Genomic DNA, 13,491 nt, shown 5'->3' with positions numbered 1-13,491 from the left:
GATAGCTCAGAAGAGGGGATCGATGGGGACCACATAAATATGTCTGTGGTCCATCCAACCACCCCAGCACAATATTTCCATTTGCTTCGGAGACAGATGGTTCGAAACTTCCGGAAACCCCTCATTGTGGTGTCGCCCAAAACTCTCCTTCGCTTACCTGTGCGTAGAACAAGACTTCCTGGTTTCAATGTTACTATTCATCTTTCCTTTCTTTATGGCGGGGGTCTCCAAACGTGGCGGTTTTAAGACTTGTGGACTTCAGTTCCCAGAATTCCTCAGCCAGATGGCTTTACGGGCAGCCCTCGACTTGGGACAGGTTGCTTAGCAACCATTTAAAGTTACAACAGACTCCCTCCAAAGTATTTACGATCCAAATTCGGAATTCTGACAGCTGTGATTTTCCCTCCCCGTGGGGTCACATAATTTGGGTGCTTGGCAGCCAGTCTTTATAATAGGTTTTTTAGTCAAAAACTGGACATGGTTTCCAATTTCAGGCAACAAAAAAAGTCCATTGAGGACAATGGGTTCAACTTAACGACCATGTCGTTCACTTTACGACCGTGATAGTTGAATTACCGTTGAGTTGTATTGCCCAGAGCTCATATAGAGAATAAAGAGAATGACCTTAACAATGAGAGTGAGAAGGTCCATTACCAAAGTAAGAGAGAGGGCTCTCTGGGGACCAAAAACGATGAATAGAACATTAGAAGAAAGCATTTCTCAACCTTGGGGTTTTTCTGTTTTTCCCATCCTGCCTCAAATATTTTCTCAGAATCGCTTTGAAGCTTCTCATAACCGTCAGATAGGTAGGCCTAGCTGTAGACAACTTAAAATCAGCTACTGAACCCCCAGCTTACATGGGATAATAATGATTATATACAATTTAATATAGATGGAGTGAGAGACAGACCGGGGAGGGGGGAGAGGATAAATAAATAGAGATTAGATAGATAGAGATTAGATAGACAGACAGACAGACAGACAGACAGAGATTAGATAGATAGATAGATAGATAGATAGATAGATAGATAGATAGATAGATAGATAGATAGATAGATAGATAGATAGATATGATGGAGATATAGATTAGATATGATAGATATGATAGATGGATAAGTAGATATGATAGAGATATAGATTAGATAGATAGATATGATAGAATAGATAGATATGATAGAATAGATAGATAGATAGATACGATAGAGATATAGATTAGATAAATAGATGATAGATATATATAGAGAGATAGATAGAGATAGATATGGGGAGAGAAAAAGAGATGGGTAGATGTATAGATACAGATGTATAGATATAAATATAATATTATACACACAGACACACATATAAATAATTGGGTAGATTGATGTTTACTAAACCAGTTGGACTTGGCCAGCATCTTCCATTTGTTTCCAAACACTCAAGATATTCTACCTGCATATTTTCCCTTTTTTCTCCATGGCCTAGACTGCCGTGTCAACCTTACTAGAAATGGCTCCAGGAACCACCTTCAGACCTGTCATTGGTGATTCAACAGTGGATCCTAAAAGGTAGCTTGGTTCTTTATGCCTGTAGTATTTATTTATGTATTAGGAATAGCTATACGGCCGCCCAACTCACTCACAACGTCTCTGGACGGCTTATAGGAACGAAACCCCAATGCAAGCCCCAATAAACCAGTGAACAACGGGTTCACTTAACAACTTCATTCACTGTAACAGCTGTGAATTCATTTAACATCCATGTTCTCTTAACGACCGCCACAAAAAAAAAAGATTTTAAAATCAGGTCGGACACGTGAAGACCCACTTTACCATCGTCGCAACTTATAACCAGAACAAGCAGGTTCCATGATGGTTATAAGTCAAAGACTACTTATAGATCAAATGTAATTGACGAGAGAAAGAGAGAGAGAGAGAGAGAGAGATAAAGAAACAAACCTCTGAAATGAGGTTTAATATGTTTTAGGAACTGCCTTTCCAGAACAGTTAAAATTTGTATGATTCCTGTTTCCTTGGCTCTGTGTGTTTGAAATTATTCCGTTGGTTTTTTTTTTGTCTTTCTCCCTAGTGTCAGCAAGGTGATTCTCTGTTCTGGCAAACATTATTACGCTTTGGCCAAACAACGAGAGCTGCTTGAAGAAAGGAAGCACAATACTGCCATTGTGAGATTAGAAGAATTGTGTCCTTTCCCTCTGGAAGCTCTGCGACAAGAGATGAATAAGTTCACTAAGGCCAAAGGTTAGTGGACTCTAGTAAGTCCGGCCCGCCATAATTTAAGCCTCTAAATTAGTGATGGCGAACCTTTTAGAGGCCGAGTGCCCAAACTGCAACCCAAAACCCACTTATGCATCGTCGAGTGCCGGGTGGGTGTGACCCATTGGCTGGGCGTGGCCCATTGGCTGGGCGTGGCTGCGGTGGTAGCGGCAGACTGGGTGGGACTAAAAAAGTTCAATCAATCAATTCCAACTTTGCAAGATCTTTTTTTTCCCCGCGAGAAGTTGAAATGACTGATTAAACCTTTTTTTTTTTTTTTTTTTTTGCACACGGCGGTGGAGGCCTAAAGCGAAAAGGTTTTATAAAACCCAGCTGAAGGCCTAGGACTGGGGCGATGGCGCGCGTGCCCACAGAGAGGGCTCCGAGTGCCGCCTCTGGCACCTGTGCCATAGGTTCGCCACCACTGCTCTAAATAAAACCGATCTTTGATTCCATTTGTTAAGAAAGGTACAGTTCATTAGAGATTAAAGTGTATTGCCGTACAGGTAGTCCTCAATGTACAACAGTGACCATAGGAAGTTACAACAGCACTGAAAAAAGTGACATGGCTTACATTTATATTCGGATGCTTGACAACTCACTCGTGTTTATGACGGTCGCAGTGTCCTAGGGGCAGGGGTAGGCAACCTTGGCTCTTTTATGACTCGTGGACTTCAACTCCCAGAATTCCTGAGCCAGCTATGCCAGCTATGCTGGCTCAGGAATTCTGGGAGCTGAAGTCCACGAGTCATAAAAGAGCCAAGGTTGCCTACCCCTGTCCTGAGGTCATGGGATCCCCTTTTGTGACCTTCTGGCAAGCCAAGTTAATGGGAAAGCCAGATTAGCTTAACAACAGTGTTACTAATTTAACAACTTGCAATGATTCGCTTAACAAATGTGGGAAGGATGGTCGTAAAATGGGGCAAAACTCAACCCATTTGTCACTTGGGCAACATATATTTTGGGCTCTATTGTGTTCATAAGTTGAGGACTACCTATAATGCAGAGCCAGAAATGAAAATCGCACACCCAAATACCTAAATCAGGGGTAGGCAACCTTGGCTCTTTTATGACTCATGGACTTCAACTCCCAGAATTCCTGAGCCAGCCACGCTGAGGGGAAAGGGAGAGGTTTCCATGCTGAGCCATGCTGGCTCAGGAATTCTGGGAGTTGAAGTCCACGAGTCATAAAAGAGCCAAAGTTGCCTACCCCTGACCTAAATTCTACTTTTCCCTCCCTTAACTGTCTCTCCTTGCCCACTGCAGTGTAACCAATCAGGTTTGGGCAAGAAGTTTTCATAACAGTCAGTCCAAGTGTAGTTTGATAGGCAGCCCAGTCTTTCTTCCAGCTGGGTGACCTTGAGGCAGCATCTTGAGGACTTACTTTCGGTTTCCCCAGACACTCCCTTCTTCCTTCCCCTTCCTCACAGTTCATGGCAGTCAGTCACCCCATAGCAGCAAAACACAAGCAAGCATAAGGTGGCAGCTGACATTCTAGCTTTTGGAAAAGAATGGATTAAAACCTGATTTTAGAGAGAAAGAGTTTTCTTTTACTGAGATTTTTAACCAATGCTCTCTTTCTGAAGGGGCCCCAATACAGGGTTTATTTAGACATTGAAATCGTCCCAGCTTGTCCATATTTTGGACAAGAACAATAATATGTCTTGTTGCTAACAACTGAAAAACCAAAACAGGAAAGAACGCAACCTGTTGAGGATTAAGCATAGCAAGTGAAGTTAGGGGATCCTGTAGTAAACGGTATAGTAATTAAAAGAGTATTATGGAGTGAGAATGTGGTCATTGTAAACAACTCAGCTTGTCTGATTCTGTTTAGACATTTATGACTTACTGTACAGTGGAAAGAGACATGTTTTTTCACTTAAGAAATATTGCTGATCTCAGCAATATTTTTTTGTGCAATACAATCAAGAGGGAGGGGGGAAAAAAGTCAAATTTAAAATAATTCCCTGTAATTATTGGTTCTGTACTTCAGTGGTAAGTCAAACTCATTAGACTTTGCGCAAAGAAGAGCATCAAGACAATTAAAAGGCTGGAAAATAAAACATGTGAAGAACGGTTGCAGGAATTGGGTATGGCCAGTCTAGAGAAAAGAAGGAACCAGAGGGGATATGATAGCAGTATTCCAGTATTTGAGAGGTTACTACAAAGAGGAGGGGGTCAACTTATTTACCAAAGCACCTGTAGGCAGGACAAGAAACAATGGATGGAAACTAATCAAGGAGAGAAGCAACCTGGAGTTAAGGAGAAACTTCCTAACAGTGAGGACAATTAACCAGTGGAACAGCTTGCCCCCAGAAGTTGTGGGTGCTTCATCACTGGAGGTTTATAACAACAGATTGGCCAGTCACTTGTCTGAAATGGTATAGGGTCTCCTGCTTGAGCAGGGGGTTGGACTAGAAGACCTCCAAGGTCCCTTCCAGCTTTATTCTGATTGATTGAGAGCCTCTTCTATCTATCAAACAGTGTAAATGCCTTTGAATCACCCAAACCTAATAATCTTTCTCCAGGAAAGAAAAGATTGGACAACCATTTGTCCAGGATAGAATAAAGACTCCTGTCTTGGGCAGGGGGGGGGGTTGGGCTAGAAGACCCCCAAGGTCCCTTTCAGCTCTAGGATTCTGTGGTTCTAAGTGAACTTTCAATGCCTTTCTTGTTTTGCAGCTTTCATCTGGAGCCAGGAAGAACCTCAGAACATGGGGCCATGGACCTTTGTGTCCCCAAGGTTTGAAAAACAGCTGGCTTGTAAGGTAAAATTTCAGGATTTCTTGAAATGGGCAGGAAGTGAGAAGCAAGAGATGTCTCTGATATGATGTGGAGGTGTTGGACTGGGTCATTTGGTTGAAATTTTAAAATGCTAACATTTAATTTGAGAGACACCATCTATGTTTCTGTGAGGAGAAAAAGATGGAAGCCACAATACGACTTCAGATTAGTGTTGCATCTAGGATTTGTATCCAGTTTGTTAATAAAAGTATAATTGGTCCAAAAACTGTGATAATTGTGAGTAAGCTCCTATTAGTATAGTTCAGAGGTAAGCAACCTTGGCTCTTTTATGACTCATGGACTTCGACTCCCAGAATTCCTGAGCCAGCCATGCTGAGGGGAAAGGGAGAGGTTTCCAAGCTGAGCCATGCTGGCTCAGGAATTCTGGGAATTGAAGTCCGCGAGTCATAAAAGAGCCAAGGTTGCCTACCCCTGGTATAGTTCCTAGGTTTTTTTTAACGCAGTACAGGTAATCCTTGACTTACAACCCCAACTGAGCCCCAAATTTGTGTTGCTAAGCGAGTTTTGCCCCATTTTACAACCTGTAACTGCAGTTGTTAAGTTACAGGTGGTCCTCGACTTACGACCACAATTGAGCCTAAAATGTATGTTGCTAAGAGAGACATTTGTTAAGTGAGCTTTGCCCCATTTTATGACCTTTCTTGCTACAGTTGCTAAATTAACTTAACAACTACAGATGTTAAGTTAATAATACGGTTGTTAAGTGAATCTGGCTTCCCCCAAGGGGACACACTGCGACCATCATAAATATGAATCAAGTTGCCAAGGTCTGCTGCCACGGTCGTTAAGTATAAAAATCAGTCCTAAATCGCTTTTTTCAGTGCCGTTGCAGCTATGAATGGTCACTAAACGAACTGTTGTAAGTTGAGGACTATCTCTATGGTGTTAGAATCCTGCATTCAGTTTGGCTGTGGCCCTGTTCCATGCCCAGCTACTCAAGTTGCAGAGAAGCTGAAACAGAGAGGATGAATTTTGCACCCACTCACTGCGCAGAATTGTGATGCCCGTCCAGCTTAGCATGTGAATCTGAGGAGCTGGCTGCGGAATTCCAAGCCTGAATCTTCGGCATCTTTTTAATCCCGTTGAAAAAATGGGCCCAGGGTCTAATGCTGCCTCTTTTGACCTCTTCCCAGCTCTGCCTTGTAAGTCGACCCGCCTTGCCAGCTCCCGCCGTGGGCATCGGTGTCCTGCATCAGCAACAGCAGCAAAATCTCCTTACTGAAACATTTGCTTGAGACTTAACCTGCAGTGGGACTTTGGGCGTTACAACGAGGCCAGGAAAACAAGAATCCAAAACTGGAAAGAATCTTTGCTCTTGAGGTATGCTGCTGAAAATGAATTTGGCCGAACCAGAGTTAAAATGGAGTCTCCTATTCCTTTTCCTACAGATGTAAACAATTGCCTACAATTCTGCCAATGCAAATTCATGGGATTTAAACGTGTTTACATTGCTCTGGTTTGCACCGATAGGTGAATGTGAGGAACAGACCAACATTTTTAATCAATTAATCAATGATTGTTATGGAAGTTCTTAAATTGTATTAACAATGCAACAGTGCTTGCCTGTGGCATTACAAGTCAAACTGCAGGAGTTAGGTATTTTCCATTAGTCATCATCACCATAAAAAAAAACAAACCCCAGGATGACTTTCTCGAATTAAAGTAGCTTTTTCTGATACTGCAAAAGAAAGTATTTATTACAGTTGATTTACTTTTCACAACAATGCTAGGTATTTGTAATCCATACTAAATCAGGGAAACTTTAAATACAGGGATTATTGTACATATAGCTCTTATTACTAAAACAAGTCTTGTTATATGTGTGCACTTTAGCCATCTTCTAAAAGCTACATAGGCCTACTTTATGAAAATAAATAAATCTGGGCTATGTCATTTTGGATTCTAGACAGTGGAATAATGTTGCTAAACAATTCTCACCCAAAATAAAATTTTGTTTTGTGTGCAAATTAAAGTCTTCTATAGATCTAAGTGCTATGTGCCAGCCTTAAATTTATTTTATTATATACTTACATATGAAGCCATACATTTTCCATCAATGATCCAAAAGCAGAAACGTTTTCAGCATTATCTTTGCTAATTCCTTAGATTTGAAATTGATTATGAAAGATTTTTTGGCCATCTAGTCAATGTTGAGTCTTATCAATCACATACCCAGATATATATATATATATTTTAGAAGATTTGAAATAGAGGGAAAATAAATTGAAAACTGCAATTGTTGGATGAATTATAGCAGGTTCTGTTCTCACATCTATAAATAGATATTCTGTATTATGAAATAATGGGGGTGGGAAATATCACATCTTCCTCTTTGATTTGATTTGCTTTGAATGTCTTAATTGCACTTTCTGTACCTGCAACCGAAATGTTTTAGGAACTGTGACACTGATTTCTTTTCAAGTCTTTTTACGTTTCCAAAGTAACTTTTATAGCACTATCCAAATGCATTTTATGTTTCTTTATTGCCTTGAACGATCTGATCCCGGAAATCCTTGTAACTTTACTGATTTGGGGCTGAAAGGAATTTCTCAAGGATGATTTAAGTTTGGATAAGAAGAAAGGGCCACCAGGGCAAAGACAACTCTCTGCAGGGTAAAATGCGATTTGATCAGTGTTCTTGAATTGAAAATTGCCACCAAATCCAACTCCTGCTTAACAAAAAAAAAAGTTCCAAGTTAAAGCATCTTTGACAAATGGCTCTGTTTTCAGCTTGAAGAAAAACTAGCTTTACTGTTGTTGGTGGTGTGACTGTTTTTAAGAGGGAAGCAAAGAGATGGCCTTGAATATCAAGGTACGCCACTGTAATAAAACTGAAATATCAAAGTTACCTGGAGTCTTGAATCTTTCTCTTATTTTAATAATAAAAAGCTGGTTTTTATGTCTGATAAGCAGAAAACTTGTCCTACAGCTGACTCTGTCTCTCTCTCTTTTTTTTTGTCCCAGGCATAAAATATATGAGGTGTTGTTGTAACCTCAAATAGTCACTAAACAAGTGGCTGTAAATAGAGGACTGTCTAAACACATACCGGAGGAAAACAAAATTTGCCATGCTGGCATTATCTGTTTGCTTCCAAAATAGAAAGTCAGATTGATGGTCCCCTTCCTGAATTTATTTATTTATTTACCCCCACCTTGCAAAAAAAGCCAGAAGACCATTTTTTCTTCCCAGTTTTGCTGATTTATATTTCAGACTCAAGTCTTTTTATCTTTCCGGATTCTTTCTTTAGGCACCAAGTTGTAAATACCAGGAAGGTTGTAAATATCAAAGTTAAGGCACTGCCACTCTGCTTACTGAACTTGCAGCCGAGGGTAAAAAAAGTTAATTTGCTAGGTAGTTTTTTTTCCCTCTCAGACTCAGAAACAGATAAAAGTCTTTTTTTCTTTATAAAGAAAGATGTTATGATTCAGAGCAGAACAGAGACTCTTTCTAGAGATATGTTTTATGTTACGCTTACAGTTTGCTTTTCAATTGGATGTAATGCGTTTCCCCTGGGTTTTGTTACTGTTGTTTTTTTGCTGTTTGTTTATATGCATTTTTAACTTTGTGAGCCCCCCCAAGTGAGATGTATTGAATGAATGAATGAATGAATGAATGAATGAATGAAACATAGCTGACAGTTGTATGCTGAGAAAATAAAATGACTGTAAAAACGGGATGCGATGGGATGACGAATTTGCAAATGGGCAGGAAAACCCCAACCAAGACCCTCTTTGCAAATTTTTATTTTGAAAAAATAAGGTGACCAACTTTTTTACAATAAAAAGGAGGACACAAATAAATTGAAGAAAAAAATATCGTAAATAAAAGAAACATTTTATTCATTGCAACAATAATACAGACAACTTGCATGTGCAAAGTTTGCCAGCCAGGTGTTTTGGCGTGCTCAGCAGCAATTCCTATTGGCTTTCGAAAGCCAATAGCGGGAGTAGCACAGCTCATGCAAAAGTTGAAAAAAAACCCATCAAAAAAAAAGGTGCCGGAACGCCATTCTGAGCGTTCTATGAAAAAAAAAAGCCCTGCAGATTAGTCTTCAAATATCGAAAAGGAGGACGTGAAGGAGGATACTTTTCGAGGGAGGAGAGAACCTACAAAAGGAGGACTTTCCTCCCTAAAGGAGGACAGTTGGTCACCTTAGAAAAAAGCGCATTTGATGCTGCACAAAACAGGGGTATCCTTGTTTCATCTGATGCAGCCAATCCCATTCCTTCCTCTCGTTCAGCTGAAACATGAGGGACGGTTGCAGGAATTGGGTATGTCTAGTTTAAAGAAAAGAAGGACTAGGGCACAGGTCGGCAACCTGCGGCTCCGGAGCCGAATGCGGCTCTTTGAGCCTTCCCCTGCGCCTCCCAGCCTCCTCTGCCATTTGCAGAGACAGGCACTTGCGCTCCCCCCCCCTCTGTGTGTGTGTGTGTGTGTGTGTGTGTGTGTGTGTAAAAAAGAGTGGTATCACCCTGTTCAACGAGCTGACAAGCTTATTTGGCGGGGCTCCTCCCTTTGCTGCGTCTCTGCAGGAAGCAGGAAGAACAGGAGAGAGCTAGCTCATCCAGCTATGCTGACTCAGGAATTCTGGGAGTTGAAGTCCATGAGTCATAAAAGAGCCAAGGTTGCCTACCCCTGAGCTAGCTTTTGCGGCTCCCAATGTTTTGTTTTCGGTGGGAAACTGGTCCAAGTGGCTCTTTGAGTGTTTTGGGTTGCCTACCCCAGACTAGGGGAGACAGGATAGCAGTGAAGGCGAATCTACTTGTCCCAGAATGAAGTTGCAGGATCCAATCTGGGTTGGTCACTGAGACCCAGAGGTTTTGTCTTCTGAGCTTTTGGACTCGTGCTAGATACATGAGAGCAATCTTCCAATATCTGAGGGGCTGCCACAAAGAGGACGGGAGTCCAGTTATTTTCCAAAGCACCAGAAGGCAGGACAAGAAACAATGGATGGAAACTAATCAAGGAGAGAAGCAACCTGGGATTAAGGAGAAACATTTTAATGGTGAAGCTTGCCTTCAGAGGTTGTGGGTGTTGTGTTGTGGGTGCTTCATCACTGGAGGTTTTTAAGAAGAGATAGGACAGTCACTTGTCTGAAATGGTATAGGATCTCCTGCTGGAGTGGAGGGTTGGACTAGAAGACCTCCAAGGTCCCTTCCAGATCTGATTGATTGATCTTCCCTCAAGACAATGCACTCCTTGCAGCCTCCAAAGGGTCTGGACACCCCTTCCCATCATCCCCAGCCAGGCACAAGGCAGGTAGTCCTGGACTTAGGACCGCAGTTGAGCCCCAAATTTGCATCGCTACGTGACACATTCGTTAAGTGAGTTTTGCCCCATTTTGCGACCTTTCATGCCACAGTTGTTAAGCGAATCACTGTAGGAAATAAGTTAGTCACACAATTGTTAAATGAATCTGGCTTTCCCCCATTGACTTTTATCAGGTCACAAAAGGGATCACAGGACCCCAGGACCCCAGGAGCGTCATAACTATGGGACAGTTGCCAAGCGTCTGAATTTTGATCACGTGACCATGGAGATGCTGCAACGGTTGTAAGTGTGAAACACGGGTGTAAGTCACATTTTTCAGTGCCGTTGTAACTCTGGGCAGTCACTAAACGAACTGATGCAAGTCGAGGACACCGGTACGGGCTGCCTGCTTGCAAAGGGCTCCCGTGCCCTTTGTAACTCTGAACCGGTCACTAAAGGAAATGTTGTAAACCGAGGAGCAGCAGTACCCGCTGCCTGCTTGCAAAAAGGCTGGCGCGCGCCCTTCCTTTCCCCGGGAGGGGAGACCGCCCATCCAAAGCGGGAAGGGGGGTGTGTGCGTCGATGAGAAATCGCTCCCCCCGCACTTGGGCCGCGTTGGTTCGGTCCAGCCGCCCTCTCTAGCGGGAGCCGAGAGGCGCCACCCTCCCCTGCTCGTCGCGCCGCGTAAGACGTCACTGGTCACGTGGGCGGAGGCCGGCAGCCTCCGCAGCGGCGAGGAGGCCGGAGGCGGGGAAGGGGAGCCGCTGCTGCAGCCGCCGCCGCCCGCCAGCCCGAAGGCGCCGAGCCCCGGCCGGGTCCGACCTCCGCCAGCATGGGGAGTGAGTGGAGGGGCCGGGCTGGGCGGAGGTCGCAGCATCGGGGCGCCCCCCTCCTCATTAGGGTTGTTCTTACTGGCCGGATTTCTCATGCTATGGCCGCAGCTGGGGGGGGGCTCCTCCGGCTGGAGCCCCCCCCATGCAAGACCCCGTTCTCTCCGGGGGGGAGGGAGGGAGGGGTGGGGGCGGGGGACCCCGCGGGACGTTGCAGGGGTGGAATCGGGGGCTGCTTAAAGGGGGAGGCGGTTGCAAAGCTGAAGCCCCCTCCCCCAAAGTGGCTCCTTAGCCCCCCACCACCACCCCAGGCATCCTGCAAGGGTGTTGCTGATATTTGCCCCGCCCCCCCCAAACACACCCTCATCGGAGGGCTGCTTGGTGCCCCCTCCCCAAGACACGTTTGGGGGTTGCCCATGTCCCTGGGATGGGCCCGGAGGGGTGGGCTGCCAGGCGCTTTAGGAGGAAGGAAGTGGCTTCACTGCCCTCCCTCCCCCTCCTTTCCAACCTTCTTTCCTTCCCTTCTTCCTTCCTCCTTTACTTCCTCCTTCCTTCCTTTCTCGTTCCTCCCTCCCTCCTTCCTTCTTTACAATCTTTCTTCCTTCCTCCCTCCCTTTCAATCTTCCCTCCCTTATTCCTTTCTCCTGCCTTCCCTCCTTCCTTCCTTCCTTTCTCCTTCCTTCCTCACTCCCTCCCTCCTTTACAATCTTCCTTCCTTCTTCCTCCTTCCAACTTCCTTCCCTCTCTCCTCTCTGCCACCTTCCTTATTCCTTCCTCCTTCCTTCCTTTCTCCTCCCTCCTCCCTTCCTTCCTCCCTTCCTTCCAATCTTCCCTCCCTTATTCCTTCTTCCTTTCTCCTCCCTCCCTTCCCTCCCTCCTTCCAATCTTCCCTCCCTTATTCCTTCCTTCCTTTCTCCTCCCTCCTCCCTTTCCTCCTTCCTTCCTTCCTTCCTTCCTTCCTTCCAATCTTCTTCCCTCCCTTATTCCTTCCTCCCTTCCAACTTCCTTTCTCCTCCCTCCCTCCCTCCCTCTTTCCAGCCTTCATTCCTCCCTCCCTCCCTCCCTCCCTCCTGATACACTTAAACTGTCACCCCTCTATTTGTGCTGTTACAAACCCGGCCAGGCCCAATATTAGGGTTACTCCCTCCAAAACCCATTCTCACAAACCCATAGACCTTGTGGCTTGTTTTCCTTTCCCTTCTCTCCTACCTGCACATTAGGCTGCTTTCCGTGCTGTTGCTAGGCTACGAGAGGAATGCAAAATAGGAAGAAGTAAAAACTGCTCTCTCATTGGCTCAGGTTCTGGGGATGGTAAACATGGCTGCACCAGGTGTCAGGTTTGAGAGAACTTTGTCAGTGAGAAACATGTCAGGTGTCTTGTATAGATTTCACACCTCATTGTAAAATGTAAATCAAATGGTGGCACAGATTTGTATTAGCATGAGTGGTCTTAGGAAAGTATATCTCAGGGGTCGTCAAACTTGGCCCTTTTATGACTTGTGGACTTCAACTCCCAGAATTCCTCAGCCAGGCACGCTGGCTGAGGAATTCTGGGAATTGAAGTCCACAAGTCATAAAAGGGCCAAGTTTGAAGACCCCCTGGTATATCTGCTTTTAAACGTGAATTTGTTGCAGGATCTATCTAGAGATAATAGGTGCTTGTTAAATGCATGTCTGTGAAGGCCAGTTCAGCACTGGGAGTTAAAATGGGGTCTTCTAGATTTAACTATAATACAATAAACTGCAACCAACAATCATGGATTCTAGGAGTGTTAATTTCCAGCCTTTGATGGGTCCCACAATTTGTTTGTTTCATTTTTCCCCAAAGCTGAAATAAGGTTAGGAAAACTTTGCTTTTTCATAAGCCTAACAATAAGATTGCACTTACGTATTTGTTACTTAACGCTAACATACTTTGGCTCATAAGCTTTCATGAATCACAATCCATACAGCTATATGTAATTGTTCTGGTGAGAGGAACAATTTGTTTAGAATTGTTGCATAAGTATTTGGTTAAGTAAGAAAAGAGAAATAATAAAGGGAGAGAATTGCTTTGCAGGCGACTAATGGTAAAGCAGCATTGAACTGCTACTAATACATCCTTTCTTGCATATATATAATAAAAGTCCATTTCTTATACAGATAGTCCTCGACTTAAATGGTTTGTTTAGTGACTGAAATTACATGGTGTGGGGTTTCCTGCCTGAGCAGGAGGTTGGACTAGATGACCTCCGAGGTCCCTTCCAACTTTATCATTATTATTATTATACGATGACACTGAAAAAAGTGAACCATTTTTCACACTTATGACCACTGCATCCTCCCTACAATCACATGATCTATATTCAGACGT

The 13,491-nt window shown here is 43.8% G+C and overlaps 1 protein-coding gene across 1 annotated transcript in view; it reads left to right on the top strand.

Annotated features, from left to right (window-relative positions):
* DHTKD1 (dehydrogenase E1 and transketolase domain containing 1) overlaps positions 1-7,896 on the top strand; it is a 28,999-nt gene extending 21,103 nt beyond the window's left edge. The window contains exons 14-17 of the mRNA XM_015826551.1: positions 1,465-1,547; positions 2,068-2,237; positions 4,935-5,020; positions 6,191-7,896. Coding sequence (XP_015682037.1) covers positions 1,465-1,547; positions 2,068-2,237; positions 4,935-5,020; positions 6,191-6,292 — 441 coding nt within the window. The 3' untranslated portion in view covers positions 6,293-7,896. The remainder of the gene's footprint in view (positions 1-1,464; positions 1,548-2,067; positions 2,238-4,934; positions 5,021-6,190) is intronic.
* The last annotated feature ends 5,595 nt before the right edge of the window (positions 7,897-13,491 follow it).

This window comes from Protobothrops mucrosquamatus, unplaced genomic scaffold (assembly GCF_001527695.2).
Source record: "Protobothrops mucrosquamatus isolate PMUCROS unplaced genomic scaffold, P.Mucros_1.0 scaffold3178, whole genome shotgun sequence".
NCBI classification, from domain to species: domain Eukaryota; kingdom Metazoa; phylum Chordata; class Lepidosauria; order Squamata; family Viperidae; genus Protobothrops; species Protobothrops mucrosquamatus.
This window is presented reverse-complemented; position numbering and strand designations above follow the sequence as displayed.